This window comes from Callionymus lyra, chromosome 13 (genome assembly GCF_982586985.1).
Source record: "Callionymus lyra chromosome 13, fCalLyr1.hap1.1, whole genome shotgun sequence".
NCBI classification, from domain to species: domain Eukaryota; kingdom Metazoa; phylum Chordata; class Actinopteri; order Syngnathiformes; family Callionymidae; genus Callionymus; species Callionymus lyra.
Window position 1 is genome coordinate 9,793,317 of NC_141830.1, and position 18,010 is coordinate 9,811,326.

General features: G+C 40.2%; 3 protein-coding genes across 4 annotated transcripts; all 3 read right to left on the reverse strand.

Moving 5' to 3' along the window:
• Positions 1–23: 23 nt before the first annotated feature.
• Positions 24–6,710, reverse strand: rars2 (arginyl-tRNA synthetase 2, mitochondrial). Its single transcript, XM_087805497.1, has 20 exons — positions 6,569–6,710; positions 6,395–6,468; positions 6,207–6,309; positions 5,312–5,395; positions 5,148–5,248; positions 5,017–5,072; positions 4,874–4,957; positions 4,735–4,811; positions 3,805–3,963; positions 3,634–3,740; positions 3,482–3,577; positions 3,005–3,065; positions 1,905–1,981; positions 1,637–1,761; positions 1,016–1,083; positions 837–946; positions 679–774; positions 533–607; positions 409–472; positions 24–161 (listed from the first exon to the last, which is right to left on the reverse strand). Exons 1-20 carry the CDS (start codon positions 6,602–6,604, stop codon positions 75–77), a joined length of 1,740 nt encoding a protein of 579 aa, XP_087661623.1. The 5' UTR covers positions 6,605–6,710; the 3' UTR covers positions 24–74.
• Positions 6,711–7,252: 542 nt separating this feature from the next.
• akirin2 (akirin 2) lies at positions 7,253–11,477 on the reverse strand. Its single transcript, XM_087805839.1, has 5 exons — positions 10,968–11,477; positions 10,343–10,468; positions 9,366–9,515; positions 9,211–9,282; positions 7,253–7,795 (listed from the first exon to the last, which is right to left on the reverse strand). Exons 1-5 carry the CDS (start codon positions 11,137–11,139, stop codon positions 7,785–7,787), a joined length of 531 nt encoding a protein of 176 aa, XP_087661965.1. The 5' UTR covers positions 11,140–11,477; the 3' UTR covers positions 7,253–7,784.
• A 2,589-nt stretch (positions 11,478–14,066) lies between these two features.
• LOC148067292 (cannabinoid receptor type 1A) lies at positions 14,067–17,719 on the reverse strand. Of its 2 annotated transcripts, none has more exons than XM_087806114.1 (2): positions 17,517–17,719; positions 14,067–16,903 (listed from the first exon to the last, which is right to left on the reverse strand). In XM_087806114.1, exon 2 carries the CDS (start codon positions 16,858–16,860, stop codon positions 15,457–15,459), a length of 1,404 nt encoding a protein of 467 aa, XP_087662240.1. In that variant the 5' UTR covers positions 16,861–16,903; positions 17,517–17,719; the 3' UTR covers positions 14,067–15,456. The 2 variants fall into 2 exon arrangements, with proteins under 2 accessions (XP_087662240.1, XP_087662239.1); XM_087806113.1 differs by having other exon boundaries at positions 17,512–17,719.
• Between the last annotated feature and the right edge of the window lie 291 nt (positions 17,720–18,010).

Below are 18,010 nucleotides of genomic sequence, written 5' to 3' on the forward strand. Positions count from 1 at the left end.
CAGTTTACAAATAAGTGGTTTAACTTTTCTTTTTATTTAAAAATCCTAATGCACATGAAGAATTACAGACAAATTCACATCTTTTCAACCGGTTTGATTCCCAGAATCTTCATCCCGTTGGACAGAACGGAGCGAGCAGCGACGAACAGACGCAGCCTCGCCTGTTTGAATGAACTGAATTCATTAAAAAGTCCCTGTGAGGATAATTTAGACAGTGCTTTTCAAAATAAAAGTAGCTAATTTTGAGGAACACGAGACAAACATCTAGGCCTGGGCGCCAAATGCAGCCCTATAAATTAGTATTGCAATTCAACTATACGATTTAAATGTTCACCAAAAGCTGGTTCCGAAAATGTGTTTTCTAGCAAGCAGAGACTACATAGGAACATCTAGTTATTGCTCACATACCTGAGCAACATCCCGTTGACTTCCCTTCACAGGCAGCTCTCGATGTGCTGACGCGACCAGGTGGCTGCAATAAACGATGATTTGACAGTTTTACCATCACTTGGATAAACATCCTGTTTCTTACCTGAGCCTTATCAAAAAGTTGACCAGGTGTTTGGGCTGAAGGTCGTGGGCCGACTGCAGCAGGACCTCGTCATACCTGAGGAGGAACGACACCGGGTCAGAGTCTTAGGTGTTTTTTTATTTTGGGGGGTGGGGGGAGTCTTTTACCGGAGCAGATGCTGCACGAGGGCGACGCTCTGATCCTCGAGTAGAAGCGACGGATCGAAAGAAATCGTCTGTATTTCTTCATTTTGACGAATTAAACTGAGGAAAGAAAATAGTTTTTTTTTGTTTGTCAATTGTCATCTTTGACTCCATTAACAGACCTGCAGAGGCGAGCGTGCGAGTACTGGAGGAACACGCCCGTGTCTCCCTGAGACTGCAGCACCCGATCCCAGTCAAACTTGTAGTCCGAACTCAGGGGGCGCCTGAAGTCCTGGAAAGAAGGATCTTAATCTTGAAAACAAAGAGTGAATTTACTCAAATAGGATTTCAAAACACTCACCTGAACAATCAGAGCGCTGATGCCCACCGTCTCTGCCGTCTGCTCCGGGTCGTCCACCTCCTTCGTTGCTGCGAAAGAATCTTATATTCACTTGAGAACAAGACGCACACAAGGTACTTTGAGTGAGAGGTGGTCTCCCTGGAAAGCAGTCCACCTCAGGGCGCACACAGACAACCAGTGGTTGCGAGGGTATGGGGGTGATGGTTTTAAATCTTTAAGATTTACCCAGAAATGAAAATCAAATTGGGAAGAATGTAGAAATATATTAGTAAATTGAATTTCGAATTTTGAAAGGGATAATTATGTTAAATAGGGAAAAACGCATAACCCTTGTTCTACATATTATACAGAAAAGAAAAAACAAAGACATTTGTTTAAAAGGTAAATGAAAAAAAAACATTTTAGTTATTCAAACATAGACCTTTTGTTACATCTTCTTAAGATTCATCAACATGCTTCTGTATGTTTCACTGACGGTGGGAGGAAACTGGAGTTCCCAGCAGGTACTTTGAGAACATCAACACTTACTTTCCTGAACTATTTTTAAAGGCTCTTATAATAAGGTTAGTGGACTCAACACAGCGTTCATATATACGGGGAATAAAATACGTTTTATTTTACTTTGGGACTGGCTTGTGTTTTGTAGCATCCTGACCCGGGCCTCGTCCAGGACGTCCTCCAGGAACACCACGTCGCCCCGCCTGGTCTTCATCCCCTTAACCAGGCCGAAGGGAACGTGCCGACACCTGGAACCAGAACTCTGAATCATGATATAAAACGTTCTCCAACGCAAACATCTAGTTGTTTAAATCCGATCAACACACAACAAAATTAGCAGTTCTTTAGATATTTGAGACTTCGCGTCACGTCGGATCAGAACCGTCTCTACCTGGCGGCCCACGAATGTCCCAAAGCTTGCAGGATCTGGAACAACTTGTTGAAGTGGTTCTCTTGGCTTTTGTCCGTCTTGAGAAAGAAAAGAAAAGAACGAGAATCAAATACCGACGTGAAGACAAAGAACAGGATTAACTGCATGACAGTGGAGGTCGTTCAGGTTTCTTTAAGTGACAGAGCGACCGCCAGAGATGTTCTGCTTCACCATTAAATAACGACTTGTTCCAGTACCACTTCTTTATAATATCAGGTGCTACAGATACAAGTTGAATCATTATGGTCATTAAAATGAAAAACATATTTTTCAAAGATAATTAATTATTACTCTAAAGCTTATCCAGGGTAAGGTCGTGGGGGCAGGAGCATAATCAAAGAGGTCCAGACTTTCCTCCCTCTCCCAGAGACATCTTTCATTATTTTACGTTATACCTAAGGGAGAGTCTAGAAACTGTGCTGAGAAAATGAGAAACGTATCAATATTCAATAGCACTGCATTGATTTCGGGTTTTCAAATGTTTTTTCATATCATAGTTATTTAACGTTTATATTTCAATAACGTGTGCACGTCATAATTTTTCTTCATATTTAAGGACGAATTAAATTCTGCAAGATCTTAGTGATGACTGGGCACCAGAGGATACAATCGACTGCTCCTTATGTTTAGTGACATTTTTGTTTCAAAACAAATGAAAGCAGTTACGAATTCGTCTAGAGTCATGTGGTCTGTAAATTCTGCAACACCTGAGTAAAGTACTCGACAATACTACAAATATATCCTTGTATATACACTACAAGATTTCAATATCTGTAACTCTGTAATACGTATTGTACGGTCCAATTGTCATGAATAAACACACTTAACAAACATACTTAATTGAAACTATATTTACTAAAGTTTTTGGTGTATTTTTTCAAGGAGAATATTTAATTGTGGAGTTGTCACTTTATGTTTAATTTTGCTAGCGGTGAGAACCAAAACCAAGAATCCCCGATGATTAGAGGAAACTAAAAGAAACTCCTATTTTAAGTTCAAGAGGGTTAATCGTGTCATTAATCTAATGCTACTGCAAGATAATCACACTTGAAGGTTCTCACCACATAGATCATCTCATCGAAACAGAACTTTTCATGGCGATCCACAGCAGCAGCAACATCTCTGAAGGACAGAAAGTTTCAGTGTATCAGTCCATCAGAATATTAAATGGTTGAATTCCATACATTTTAAATGTTAAAACTTGGATGTTTTTTTATTTTTTTATTGAAATGTTGTTCTTTTTAAAGCATTGATTAAAAAAAATATAATAGCTGAATTAAATCATTTCTATATTGAAAGTTGTTTTGTTAAATAATTTAATAAATGTTTTCAAAATGAATTAATTTGTGATATTTTAAATTCAATAAAAACAACCTTTTTAAAGACAACCAATAGAAAATTAATTGAAAAAAAATGTATCTTTAATATACAACAAACAAATTTAAATTCTCAAAACGTCTTTCAATGGATAAAAAAAAAAGTCATCATTTGAAATTCAACGTTCAATATTCTGATGGCACTGATGTACCTTCACTCACCTGGTGATGTAGAGCGTGGTGCCGTCGCTGCGCAGCAGCGGGCAAACGTTGCTCATGTCCCCGGCTAAAGAAAGATCCACCACGCCAGTGCCCTTCCTGCGATCACACCACCCGTATGACAAAAATGGAGTCGGTTGTAAATCCAAACTCACTCTGTGGTCTTGAACAATCCACGAGTCCTCAGCTGCTCCACGGCCGTCTGAGCTCCATCCAGGTACATGGACTCCCCGCTGTAGATGTCGAAGTGGACCCCCAACCTCTGAGAGCAAACGTACACGACTACAATCTTCTTCCCAAAGTATAGCTCGGATTTTGATCCTCACTTGATAGACAAGCTGGTACTCCTTCACCGTGATGTCCCTGAACTGTTTCCATAGCGACAGTGCGCTATCCTCGCGCTGCTCCAGGCGACTGTAGAAGTCTCTCGCGGCCAAACCGATCTCCTGGTTGTGCTCGGACTCCAGGTGCACTCGGACGTACACCTGTGGACAGAAGACATCAGTGGCCGTTCCACATCTGCATGAACATCAGAACAAGAACAGCAAAAGAATGCTAAGAAGCCAAGAATATCGCCTCCTGTGTTACGAGAAGTATAAACCTTGAAGAAGTTTACGCTGAAAATGAGCGTTAAGTAAGAAAAGGAGGGACGAAAATGAATGCCACTTTATTTTGCTTTGTTTTTAACATTTTGGTCCCTTGTATGATAGTTTGACTATCAAAATTAAAGCAGATTATTACTTTTACTACAGCAATCACTACCATACACAGTAAGAAAGTTAAACCCCTGGGTGACAAAAAAAAAAAAAATCATGATAATAACAATAATTATAATTAATAATTATAGTGAAAAACAATGTATTCGCCAACTAGAAGTCATTTCTACATCTGTATTCAATATCCTTTCAATCTATCAATAATGTAATAAATATTGACTCCATCTAAATACTATACATTACAGACATATTCATTTGGAAATAGTTATGTAATACAAATAATACAAATAGTCACACCTTTGAAGTAAAATAAACGTTTTCTTCTTACTATACATTTTATTAAAAAGATTAATATACAACTGGTTAAATAATCCATTAATTGTATTAAAATAAATACACAAAATAATCTTGCAACAAGATTAAAAAAGACCCAACAAAGATACAATTTATTATTAAACATTAAATACATCGATACGCTAGGAAATACCTCTACATACCAACAGGTGCATTTAGCACAGTGACCTCTAGTGGTGAACTCACCTCAAACAAATGCTGCAAAGGATTTCGCTTCAGTGCTTCCTGGCAACCGAATCGACTATAACCTGCACCTAGAAAACCTGGAAAAGCAAATAAAAAACACATTCAAATATAAAGGAAATCATAAATCAAAACAACTCACCGAACTGCATCCCCCAGTCTCCGAGGTAGTTCATCCGGATCACTTTGTGTCCGAGCGTCTGCTTCAGGTTCGCGATGAACTGACCTGAACAAAAACCTCTTTATTCATCTTTAAATCTCCTATCGACAGAACTCAATTGTTACCGATCATCGTTGAGCGCAAGTGTCCAACGTGGAATTTCTTGGCAATATTTGGAGAGCTGCAGCAAAAGTGACTCATCATGAACTAGTCATTGAAATAAACAAATCATTAAATAATAATAAAGAAAATGTACCTGTACTCCACCAGTGTTGTTCCTCTTTTGAGGCTCTTCAAGAGTTCACTGTTTAGTCCAAAAAGATCGTCTTGTTTATTTCCAAAACACTCCAAGACTTTCTGAATCGAAAACAAACGATCACGTTTTGGATTGACTTTCTTAACCGTGAACACGAATCAAACCTGGATGAGAAGCGGACGATTGACTCTGAAGTGGATGGTTTCTTTACCGGTGGTTATTCCCTCCACAACACTGTCCAGCTCCAACTGTAAAAAACACATTTGTTTAACGTGAGTTCCAATCCCATTATCACCATTTGATTCTGCAGTTAATACAAAACTCTGCAGCGAGAATTCTGACCCGCTCTAGTAGAAGAACTCACATTTCTCAGATCCTTAAAACTCTTCACTGGATTCCAGTTTCTTTCAGGATCAACTTTAAAATTCTGGTTCTTACTTTCAGATCTATTCATGGTCAGACTCCTCCTTACATCACTGATCTGATCCAGCCTTACACCCCAGCTCGGGCTCTGAGGTCTGTGGATCAGAATCTACTGATGGTTCCTGAACACGGTTCAGGACCAGAGGAGAGAAATCCTTCCAGGCTGTTGCTCCTAAGCTTTGGAACGATCTTCCTCTCCCTCTGTGTTTGATGATCTACGGACTCCTTCAAGAAACATCTTAAGACGTTTTTATTTGTTCAGGCTTTTCCTTTATTTTCTGGAACTCCTGTTGTGTTATCAGTTTTATCTTGATCTTTAAAGTATATACTTTATTGAATATTGTTTTGATTGTTTAAGTGCTTTGTGACCCTGGTCTAGAAAAGCGCTATACAAATAAAATGTTCTTACTTACTTACATTTGTGTCTCTTCTATTTGCAATAACTTGATGCCAATTGGTTATAATTATTCACTGTAGTTTATATTGTTTTAATGTTCATGCTGTTCGTGGTTTGAAAAGTTTCATGACGAGGAAGAAGATAAAATACGTCCATTGTTGGATCTTTTTGGATTTTTAACCCCCTTGTGTTACATTCTTAATAAATCTGTTAAAGAACCTCATGTTTCTCATACAAACCTTCGCTGCCAACTCTTCTGTTTGCAGCTGAACATTTCCTCTGCAGGGTAAGATCTCGCCATCTTGAAGCGAGGACACGTTCAGTCGAAAGTCTGTCGTCTGTCTTTGGAGCAAATGTTGAAAATTAAATATCAAAATTCTGTGAATGACTTTCACATTTCAGGAGACATTGCAAAAAGGACACTTACTGCTTCTTATTGACCGGCACCGCGGTTATAGCGGGTATGAAGACATGTTCTGACTGTTGCAGTGACACTGCCAGCTGGAGGTTAAAAACAAGTGATTTATTTAACAATAAACGTTGATGCAAAACATGCTCGAGGTCAACACATGCTACTCCATTAGCACTAGCTTCACGTTACCTTTTCCGCTATTATTCTTCTGAAGAAAGACGCCATCTTTTAGACACCGTATCACGATACATGAAGTATTAGAACAACTATTTTAGAAATACATTTTAAAATAATATTACAAACGTCCTGTTTTAGCCACTTCCGCCTTTGCTTGTGCGACCACGTGAGCCGGTTGAAAGAGTGCGCTTGATAATATCACCCCGTGCGACCGGTGGTTTGACTATAAACAAGCGTTATGGGTTTATTTAATTTTTTCATTGCGTGAATGGAAACAGTTTTTAAATTACAAACTAGAGCTAAAATAAGTGGTTCAAGAATTAAATATATAGTAATTTCTATTATTTTACTCCTTATAGACTTTTATTTAATGCGTTTTATATAGTCTTTCATTCTGATTTACTTTTTCCAACAGGGACCTTTAGATTGTCATAACCACTTGAGCATGGGACACCCTGGAAAGCTCTCCAGTCAATAGACTCGTGTTAATACTGTGGGAGGAAACCTGTCTCTGGTTCACTTACCTGGACCTGCAAAAACATGCATGGTACGACTCTACGGCATTAATCTTTGACCCAGAATATTGGTTTACATCCGAGCATTGATGATCATCTAAACTCTGCGGCTAAAACGTTATTAAACATAACAGGATGGGCAGTAAAGGATCCATAGAGAAATAAAAAAAAAAACAGGAGATTTATTCTCACGCTTTATTCGCTTACCTCATGTAAAGCAAACGAAAATCAGTTTTGGTACAACAAACAAAAGTAAATAAAAAAATACAGTGTATACAAACATAGCGTTAATCCTCTTAACAGTCGATTTCTGATGTACAGTCAGTGTCCCCTCTTGCATCCCTTTTTTTTTTTTTTTTTTTAAAGGAAAAAACCCCCAAACAAATCTACATAATTACAAAGTCTTGATGAATAAACAAAAATGTATAGAAATAAACGAGAAGGCCAATAGTATGGAGGCAGCCGGGCGTCGGAACAAGCCAGCTCAGGCCCTGCGGTTGAGAAGCCGCGGCTACAGTCCGGGAACGAGTCCACAGCGGCAGACTCTCAACTCTGGCGGAGGCAAACGTAGATGGTGTTCTCGCCGACGCGTGACACAGCGAGGCCACGTACAGCAGATACATATATGGCACAGCGAGGAGAAAGTCCAACAAAGACCCGCACACGGTCCTCAGGGCAGGATGCAGGAAACAGAATCTGCAGAGCGCCGGCACTCAAGAAACATCTGTGGGTCACAAACAGAAAGTGTTCCCGTTGTTCATTGATCACTAAAATCAATGTTTGGAAAGTTTTGCGTCATCATAATATTTTATATACATTTTAAATTAATTTTTCGTTTTTTTTGAAGATTACATTTTTAATATAATTAAATTAAACACGTTTATATAGAAAGGTTGAAGTTAGTGCCTTTTTAAATAATTCTATGATTATTTTCCAAATTAATACTTAAAACAACCCAGACAGTTTGATATTCTAATACAGAAATACACGTTCTATATAAAATTGAAGTACAACAGCGCTACCAGACAAGTAGAAATTAAATTACAAAATAAAGAGTTTAGAAAATGTACCATTTATAATATCAAACTTTGCACAAAAAATAATAAGCTTTGAAAAATATTCACATTTATAGACTAAATTTTAATTTTTTTCTTCCATTTTTAATATACTCTCTATAAAGAGTGATTGAATCTATTTTTACAAAGTATTTAATTTAATTATTTAAATAAATAAACAAGGCAGTGCTTATCCCTTGTGTCGTTTTTGAGTCGAGTTGAACAACTTCTTTGGCTTCCAAAAATACATATACAGTGATGGAGGTCGTTCACTTCGACCCAGAGACAACACAAGGGATACCACAAACACATTTGTTTTCAGAGACAACACAAGGGTTAAAACAACCATTCAATAATTTAAAAAAAGGTTCCAAATTTTTTTAAGTGAAATTCAGCCAATTTATTTTCCGATGGCATTGATACACTTCTATGAAGAAGGAACAAAATATTGTGAACTAAATAAAGGACGAATAGATCTTTACTGCGTGAACTTAGTCGTCTTGTTCTTCTGTTCTATGTTAATCGTTGTATCCTTTGTTCTTCATCTTTAGACATAGATTGTGTCATCTTGTTCTTTCTCTTTATTACTCTTTGTTCTTGTCTTATTTTTATTAATTTTTTCATGAATAATTGCTTTGTCTATATGGATAAAAACAAATAAAGCTCTACCTAACCTAACCTTGTACGTGGAATTTTAACTTTAAGGTTTTCTCAAACCTCGACCTCGTAGAAATTACTGTGAATATTCGTTGATGCAATTTATCCTCATGCTTTTTTTCTTGAGATGCATCAGCATGAATGCTTCACACAGCTCTGGGGTCTATTTATGTCTTCGGAACCTTCTGCTCTTCCTTCTGCCTGGTTGATCAACATGGGACTAAGACCCAGTCCCGGCATAATCTGATAACGTATCGGTCATTTTAAACAAAGACAATAATCCTAATTTAGTGACAGTGTTGCAATTAAATTGGTGTAAACTTAAATTATAATTTAATGATGAACTCATTTCAGTACCAGTTAAAAACAAGTGGATTCTCCATGAAAATCATCAACTATACATTCATGATTATAAATATATACTCACAGCTGGCAGGCTGCTCTCCGAATCGCCTCATCAGCTGATCGTGTGTGAACTTGACAAACGCATCATACTGCTCTGTGAGGAGAACACAAACAAGTCGGTTGGTATAAACCGTGACCAGGAGATCGTTTTAAAAAGCCGTAAAAAAAAATCCAAACCTGCGAGCTTCGAGGTCAGTATCTCGTCGTACTCCTCGCGGATCTTGTCCTCGCGCTCCTTCAGTAGTCGTTCGCAGATCATGCCGACCTGCCGGAGGGAGAAGAGCGGCTGCTCCTTCCTGGTCGGGGAGGCTCCTCCGGAGGACGTACCTGGGCGGAAAAAAACAACAAACAAAAGACCCTTTTGAGTAACTCATCGTTAGTTGAGAGAAAAACTTTAACTGTTGGTGTGACTATATTAAGTTATATTATAGTGCACGAATGCTCCTTCCCAGGTGCAAAACAAATAGACTCAAGGAGTCATTCATTCCTCGGGCTATTAAATTGTACAATTTTGAGTTCTGGGGCAGGAGTGGAGTAAAAGTATAATGATGTTCTATTCTATGTTAGTCTTTGTTATTATTCTTCGATCAATGTTCTTTATCTTTAGACTTAGATTGTATCATCTTGTTCTTTCTCTTTGTTCTATTTTATTTTGATTTATTTTTTGGGGAAAATTGCTTTATTTGCTGTGGTTATTGGGAAAAAAAAACTTCCCGAAGGAGACCAAGAGTCATCAGAAACAAAAAACGTAATCCTGCTGAAGAAGCTAGTACGACATTCTTAAGTAAGTAAGTAATATTTATTTATATAGCGCTTTTCCAGACCAGGGTCACAAAGTTAGGTAGAACTTTATTGATCCCTCAGGAGGTCTCCTTCGGGAAATTGTTTGTTTTTTCCAATTTGCCACAGCAATTTTTCATTAAAAAAAATAAAATAAGAACAAAGAGAAAGAACAAGATAATACAATCTAAGTCTAAAGAACATAGATTAAAATAACAAAGACAAAGGATACAAAGACTAACATAGAACAGAACATCCAGATACTCTCACTCCACTCCTGCCCCCAAACTCAGAATTGTACAATTTAATAGCCTGAGGTTAAAATATCATGATTTAAATCAAACAAGAGAACAACATAAACCTTTTTTTTGTACCTGATACAGAAGGAAAGCTCTGGGGCTCTAGTGGGCAACAACCTTCCGTCTGATGGAAAGAACTTTCCAGGTGTCGTCGCTTCTGCAGCCGCTTGTATTCCTGCTTGATGTTGTGAAGAATCTCCTCTGAAACAGACACAACTCGGGTTAGACAAACCACTTCCGTGAGTTCTGTCAAGAGTAAAGTAACCATCGAAAGTGAAAGTGATATTTGGGTGGCAAACGACTACCGGTGAAAGACAACATTACTCACCTGGGTGTGGCCATCATCTTTAATCTTATCTCCAACTATTGTTTGAGGAGGACTGGTGACAGTTATTCATAGTTGACCCAGTGACTCAAACTAGGAAATAACCGACAGCGCCACCATACGGAAAGGAGGATAACTTCAGCAACATTTTATCGACGGCAAATGTAGACACCGTTATATGATATAAACCAGATACCAGGCTTTAGGAATCAAAAACTTAAATACAGAATAACATTTTAAGAACTTCTGCTTGCTTTTGTGAAAGTCTAATGGAAATCAAAACTATAGTTTTGTTTATACAGTAATTCCGGAACTTGAGCTTTTAAAAGCTCGTAGAATGTTTATAGATCAGATGGAAGATCTGCGAGGGTTTACCTGTGGAGAGTCTGGACGACACTTCTCCGAAGGGCGACGGTTCCATACGAAGGTATTTCTGGGGAGAAGCGACCGGAGACGAGATCGGGGCGCACCTCCTTCTTTTGGGGGAAGCCTGGTTCATTAATGGGTCAAAGTCCAGTGTCCTTTTGAGAGTGGCACCACACGCCATTTCTGCTCGAGTATTCTTTTTAAAAACAAGTGAAGGTTAAAAAAAAAAACATAAAAGTCCGCTGCTGGACTGGGAAAGTCTCCGGCCTGAACCTCCCGGTAAGTGATGCTAATGCTAACTAGCGGTGGCTACGATTCCGGTATCCAAAAAAAATCGCCGTTTATCGCCGCTCCTGTTGCTCTCTTTTGGTCAATATCGGGCAGATATAGTTGGTAGATAAACACCCTACGGACGACCAAAGGCAGAACGGGTGACTCGATCGTTGGACGCCGGATGATCGCCGATTTAAAAGCGCCGACGATAAGAAATGACAACCGTTGGCTTTGTATCAAAGTCCAGACTCGTGGTTGTGCGCATGCGCAATGACACATACACCCTGGAACCTGTAGTTCTCTGACGAGTCTTCCTCGTTCAGATTGGCCAACCACGGACTACAATTCCCGACGAGCACAAGGAAGCCTCTTTCAAAATGGTTTTTGTTTGGCAACAAACGGTTGACAACTTTCATTCTTAGTGTTCGTTTGTTTTTGTCGAGTAACACACTTGCGTCGATGCAAATGTGAGGCCAAAAGTACATAAAAATAATTAACTATAAATATACGTTTGAAAACGACATTTAATAGTCATTAAAGGAAATGATAAGTTGATGTTTAAAGGTCAACTCATGTATTGATTTAAGTGTGTCTTAAATAGATTTTAGACTTTTGTACAAACAAACACATACTGATGATACAATAGAGGTCTATTTTCAATTAAATATTATGGGCTTTGCTCTCGTAACCTCTCGTTCGCCCAGATGTCAGACGGGAGAGAACTTTATAAAGTAATAACTTCAGAACATGGTCAAAATTAGGGACTTCCTGCATCTTGGAGAGGAAAGCTTTAACATTGGAAACGTGTAGTATACATACATGAAACATGTATATAACCAAATATTTTAATTGTTTGTTTAGAGGTAAATGATCACAAAGATGTACGTTATAAAATAAACCATATAATATATATAATAATAACGGAAGCAAAAACACAGAAAGTTAATGAATCCAATTGTAATATTTTATACCAACTACTACTACCCCTTTAATAATAAATCCACATTTCTGAATCAGAATGACTTTAAATCGTTTTACAACATCATCTTCGTTGCTGAGGGAAGTCTGTGCTGCCCTGCAGTACTGGGCCCCTTCTAAAGGTGAACCACATTATATGCTCTATATAATTCTCCAGGAAGGAAATAAAAACATAAGAAATAAATGTGTGTGTTGAAAAAGGTTATAGGGGTAAGTTTTTGCTCACTACCTTTCTTGTGAGTTACAACATGCAAGATACATCCCAACATTTAGTCCATTGACTTTAATGTGTCTTGGAATGGAAGTACAATAAATACAGTCAAGCTCATCCATTCACGCAACAAAGCAATATCCTTCAGGACTAATCGCAGACTTTCACACATGACCGGATAACCCGTCGTCCTCGCTTTCCTCGCTGATTGGAGTTTCTGTTAGATACGTCAGCAAATCCCACAAACAGCTGTGCGAGCAGATGTTGCAATTTCCCTCACACTCCGAGCCAAAAGATGAGTGGAACAGGGCAGATGCTGTGGCACTCCCGCTCTAGCTGACTCAATATTTCACTAATGGGGTGATACAAAGGTAGAGTCGCCTTTCATACATTTGCTGTGCCAAGTGTTTTAGCAGTTATTAAGCTTACTTAGGAGTTGCAGCAGCTGGCAGCAGCTGGCTTGACATGGAGAGTCACTTCATCACCCCAAGACCCTGTTGATGAATATGTCGACCAAAATCTAATATATTTTAGTGTAAGTAAGTAAGGGTTATTTCTAAAGCGCTTTGTCAGTTGATATGCCCGTTTACACAGCATCCATCCATCCATCCATCCATCCATCCATCCATCCATCCATCCATCCATCCATCCATCATGTGACGAGACAAGAATCAATAGTTGTGCCGTAATAATGGCTTCACTCCACCTCTTGTAATCACTCCCGCTTTGTTTTTACAACGAGTCCCTTGGAGGCGGAGACGTCCAGGATGTACACGTGGGGACAAACCTTGATGTTTGACCAATCACAGCAGAGTGGGTGTGGTTATGATAAACAAGATTGAATCTCCAGAAAGTGTTTTCAGTGGGCGGGGCTTAAGATCCTTTTTTTTGGATGTAAATAAATTAAAAGAGCGTTAAGTGCAAACAGAAACATAATGATGAGTACAATAGTATAATATAATTTCTTAAATTCATAACTGATGGGAAGAGAAAAGAAAAGAAAATGTATTTGTACAAAAACATACTGCTAAGTGGTAAGATGAGGGTAATGTAACAATCTTAGTTACATTTGTAATATTATTAAAATTATCTTGATCTTTTATTGTTACTGCCTGACGACTTTTTGTTCATGACTTCTTTACATCCGACGTCTAAATTCTGTGACTTTGATGGGGATCAGCAAATAAGAACATTGCATTCCAATCCTGAGGTGTGTAATTATAAGATGGAAAATAAGGACACACTGATGCACTGAATTACTTTCTTTCTTGGTTTCTACTGGGTTGTGCAAACAAGCCCCGGAACAATACTGCCACCTGCTGTCCTTGCCTTTTAATTATTAATTATTATCAATATTTAAAAAGGAATCTAAACTATTGGGTTGAAACAAGCTGCTTTAAGGATGTGGTTTTCTTAGAAATATTCTCTTGTTTTATTACATTGAAAACAAATACAAAAATAACTTGATATTTGAAAATAATCGTTTGCATCTTGTATAAGTGATCGTGTAAATCGGCGAACAAACTTTTGATCAGGTTATTTTTATCTTCGATGATATAAGGTAACAAAACAAAAAAGCGCCAGCAGGGGGCACTACAGCAGCACAAAAGTCTCTCCTGATAGCAATGCTTCAAATAATCCAAAGACACATTTCAGCTGCGACTTTATTGACATTTTTTAAACAGCGATATTAAAACACTTGACTGTGATCTCTTTTTTTTTGTGTGTGTGTATGTTAAAGAATCCTCATGATGCCACCACTGTACAGAAGCCACTTGACAGATGACATCTTCAATATTACACTAGGCAGCAAAGATAAAACATCCATCTGGATACTTTACATCAAGATAAGAGTCTACAGAACAAATGTCGCGGTCAGATTTGACTACATCATATTTCCCCTAAAACCCCCCAAAAACCACAGCTCCTCACACCCTCTCTTTATTGTGAGAAACCTACTATATCCTCAGAAACCTACAACAACTCACTGTAGATCAAACGTTTGTGTGTAGAAACATACCATCGAATATCACAAGTATCACCATCACGAGTCAGATGAAAGCAGCTTCTCTTCTTGCAGTCGTGACCAGCGCGCTGCATGTGAAGCTCTGGTTTTCTTGGCTTTAAAGCGGCGTAGACTTGTATTCTTGCGACTGTACAGTTGTTAGCGTTTACACAAAGACACAATACTACTTTTAAAGGTCTAACAGCGAGTGATTTCGAGATACAAGTACATGAATGTCTCTGCCACATGGACTCCAAAAGCCGTGATACATCAACCGCCGTTTTTTTTCTTTTCACCTCCTCAGGTACAAAAGGTTTTTAATGGCATACTTGGAGATTCACAATCTTAACTCGCACACTAAAGCCTGTGAAAGTCAAGGCACGAGGATTGTGTAGTATTCCTGTGCAAGATGTTAAAAATCAAACAGTAACATGTCTAATTGAAAAATGTCAGTAGCCCCTTTATCCCAAAAATGACGAGACATTGTTCTCAAAAAACCTGAAATACAGTACAAAAATATAATATGCTGATTATGAGCAGTCTCTCAAGAGTCAGTTCTGTGGACTTGCGATACCATTTGGCACTTTGGCGCACTCTCGAGATGGTCTGGTGAGCACGGCGCGTCTCCACTCGGAGATGATGAAGGGCAGCAGATGCCCTGTCAGGCTTTAGGTCGGCTGTGTTGAAATGATGGATGCTAAGAGCAGTAACACTATAATGTAGCCAACACTTCTGCGACAATGATGTGCTTGACATTATTACCTCCGCCAAGGAGTTAGTTGATCGCAAAAGGGAAATGAATCGGTCCTATTATGAGATATTTAATTTGTAACGTATTTTGCAAAAAATAAGTTTATTTTGAGCACCTAAAACCTGGTCCAGACAGAAAGAGCATGTGAGTAAAATGTCAGGAAAAAAATACCGTAGCTACTGTTAGCTGCACTGAAAAAGGATTGTCTGACACGAAAATAAGTGTTTTCGGGGTGATCACGTGGGGTCCAATGTCTAGTTGTCGGGGTGCGACGGGGCAACTAGACGGCCTCGGCGGAAGTCTCCGTCGACACGGATATCGTCACTTTGGCTATTTTCACAGTGGTCTTCACGCAACTCTCGGCGGCCCTGTTGGCGGAGACGTTCCGGTTCTGGCAGTCCGACTCCAGGCTGTTGTCCAGCTGCTGCCCGGCGCCCCTGCAGGCGTGGCAGGAGCTGAGGAAGGCGTGCCGCAGGTCTTTGCTCCTCAGGGCGTAGATGACGGGGTTGACGGTGGAGTTGAGCAGACACAGCATGCTGCAGAACGCAAACACCGTCTTGATGTCGTCGTCCATCCTCCAGAAGAGGTCGTAGACCATGATGGCCAAGACCGGGCCCCAGCAGATGACCAGCACTGCCAGGATCAGCACCAGGGTCTTGGCCAGACGGATGTCCATGCGGGCCTGCTCCGGGCGAGTGGTCTGCACTTTAGTCCCGTCGGCCGAGTACACGACCAGGCTCTTCTGGGAGGTGCGACTCAGCATCCGCACGGCGTGATGGTGAGCCTTCCACAGGATGTAAATGTAGGCGTAGATGATGAACAGGACCAGGACGCTGGTCACGCCGATCCAGAACAACAGGTAGTTCTCGTCGATCAGGGGGAAAATGTCCGAGCAAATGGAATTGAGGCGCTTACAGTTCCAGCCCAGCAGAGGTAGCACGGCGATGACGATGGAGATGGTCCACATCACGCAGAAGGCGATGACCGCTTTAGTCCGAGTCACGATGCGCCTGTAGGCGAGCGGCCGGTGTATGGAGATGTAGCGGTCGATGGCCGTGAGAAAAAGACTTCCCACCGAGGCGGTGAACGAGGCCGTCACCCCACCGAGCTTGAAGAGGAAAACATTGGGACTGTCCTTTCGGTGGAACACGTGGAAGTCCAAAAAGCTGTACACGAAAATGACGCTGCCCAGCAGGTCGGCCACCGCCAGGCTGCCGATGAAGTGGTAGGAAGGCCGACAACGCAGGGTACGGGACTGGAAGATGACGCAGAGCACCACCAGGTTCTCCAGCACCGTGAAGGTCCCCAGGGTCAGCGACATCACGGCCACGGCCAGCTGCTGGCTCGGCGTCAGGATCATGAAGCACTCCATGTCCATGAAGTTCTCCCCGCATTGGATGTTGTTGTTGTCATCTCTGAACGAGGTCCGGTTGCCGAACACGTCGGTGGCGTTGGTGGGGAAGAAGGGGAGACCCCTGAGGATGAGCTCCTCGTCCGCCGGGACTTTGTCCGGGAAGGAGTTGCTGCGGAAAGCAGACAGCGGTTTCTGAAGGGAGAAGTGGCCCTTGAAGTTGGCGTCGCTGGCGGGGTCGTCGTAGTTGGCGTCGTTGGAGCCCAGATACTGTAAACCAGAGGTAATAGTCCGGAAGGTGGTGTCCGCCACGCCGTCCAGCACAGACTTCATAGCTGAGGGGTGATGCTTGGGTCACAATGTGCCCCAAATAAACCTGCCGCAGACATGACAAAAAAAACAAAACAACAACTTCAGCCATGTATTGAAGAAAGCAGAAAACTGTGTGACTCATCTTCAGATCAAAACCTCTGATAGGATTCCTGAGTTAAAGGATCTGATTTTATCCTGCAGTGCATCTTGATGCACCAACAAACATAAATAGAAAATAAATCTTTCGGTTTCATCGCCACTATTTAAAGATAAAGCCAGTTTAACAGACAGCAAACGCTCACTTATGTGCGGACATATAAAAGCTACAGTTACAGTATTGCGTTCTCTTATGCATTTTTCATTTTGTTGTGGCATTCTTTCATTAAATATTAACCACAGTTGGGAGCTTTTATAAACTCATATAATAAAACTTGCATTATGGTTCATCACTGCGCGTTTCAAGAAACACAAAAGATTTAACCGCTTAAATTCTAAATATATTATTTGGTAGATTAAGCATATTATAAAGTGGAGCAAAAAACAAACAAAGGAGAAAATGATTTGAAAACAATTTGCCTTTAAGTATGTATATAAGATGTACATGCGTTTGAAAAACGTGTAAAATAAATCATTTTTACAATAGAATTAACAGAAAAGTATTGTTTTTTTTACCTTACATAATTTTCCAAGCGCGCAAAAAGCTCATCCAAACCAAAGGCGCATCATCTAGGAGTGATAAGATTTGTGTCTTAGAGAAAAGCGGGCGTCTTTGTCTTCATGATCAGAAGTTCCTTTGGGCGGAATTAAAAGGGTTTAAAAAACTGCCAGAACAAGTGTTTTTTCCAGGGCGCGCTCCAGGTCGGTGCGTCCTGCGTCTCGCAGCTTCTCTCTCTGCGCTCGCACTTATGAAGCGTAGGTCACGTGGTCTCTTCACGTAAAACCGCCCAGCCGTGATGCGAGAGACATCGACGACTGCGAGGATGGACGTGAAAGAAATAAAACTCGCTTCATTATAGTCTCTTTTCAGAATTAAAGGCAGGCTGGAGGTGGAGTTGGTTTTGGTTTAATTCATCCCAGCTATCCAGGGGGAAAGGCTCATAAATGGCATCCTCTGCTTTTGAACAATGTGTCCAGAGTAAACCCACACCAAGAATGTGTACACAAAAACACT

Bases quoted from the DNA above. Each gene is read 5' to 3' on its own strand.
- rars2 (XM_087805497.1), bottom strand. From the start codon at position 6,604: ATGGCGTCTTTCTTCAGAAGAATAATAGCGGAAAAG. The intron at 4,812-4,873 runs GTGAGTTGTTTT...TTGCTTTTCCAG, and splicing joins AGACTGGGGGATGCAGTTCG to GTTTTCTAGGTGCAGGTTAT. The intron at 1,982-3,004 runs GTGAGAACCTTC...TTCTTTCTCAAG, and splicing joins TCGATGAGATGATCTATGTG to ACGGACAAAAGCCAAGAGAA.
- akirin2 (XM_087805839.1), bottom strand. From the start codon at position 11,139: ATGGCGTGTGGTGCCACTCTCAAAAGGACACTGGACTTTGACCCATTA. The intron at 10,469-10,967 runs GTAAACCCTCGC...TGTCTGTTTCAG, and splicing joins GTCGTCCAGACTCTCCACAG to AGGAGATTCTTCACAACATC. The intron at 9,516-10,342 runs GTACAAAAAAAA...TTTTCCGCCCAG, and splicing joins GAGCTTTCCTTCTGTATCAG to GTACGTCCTCCGGAGGAGCC.
- LOC148067292 (XM_087806114.1), bottom strand. From the start codon at position 16,860: ATGAAGTCTGTGCTGGACGGCGTGGCGGACACCACCTTCCGGACTATT.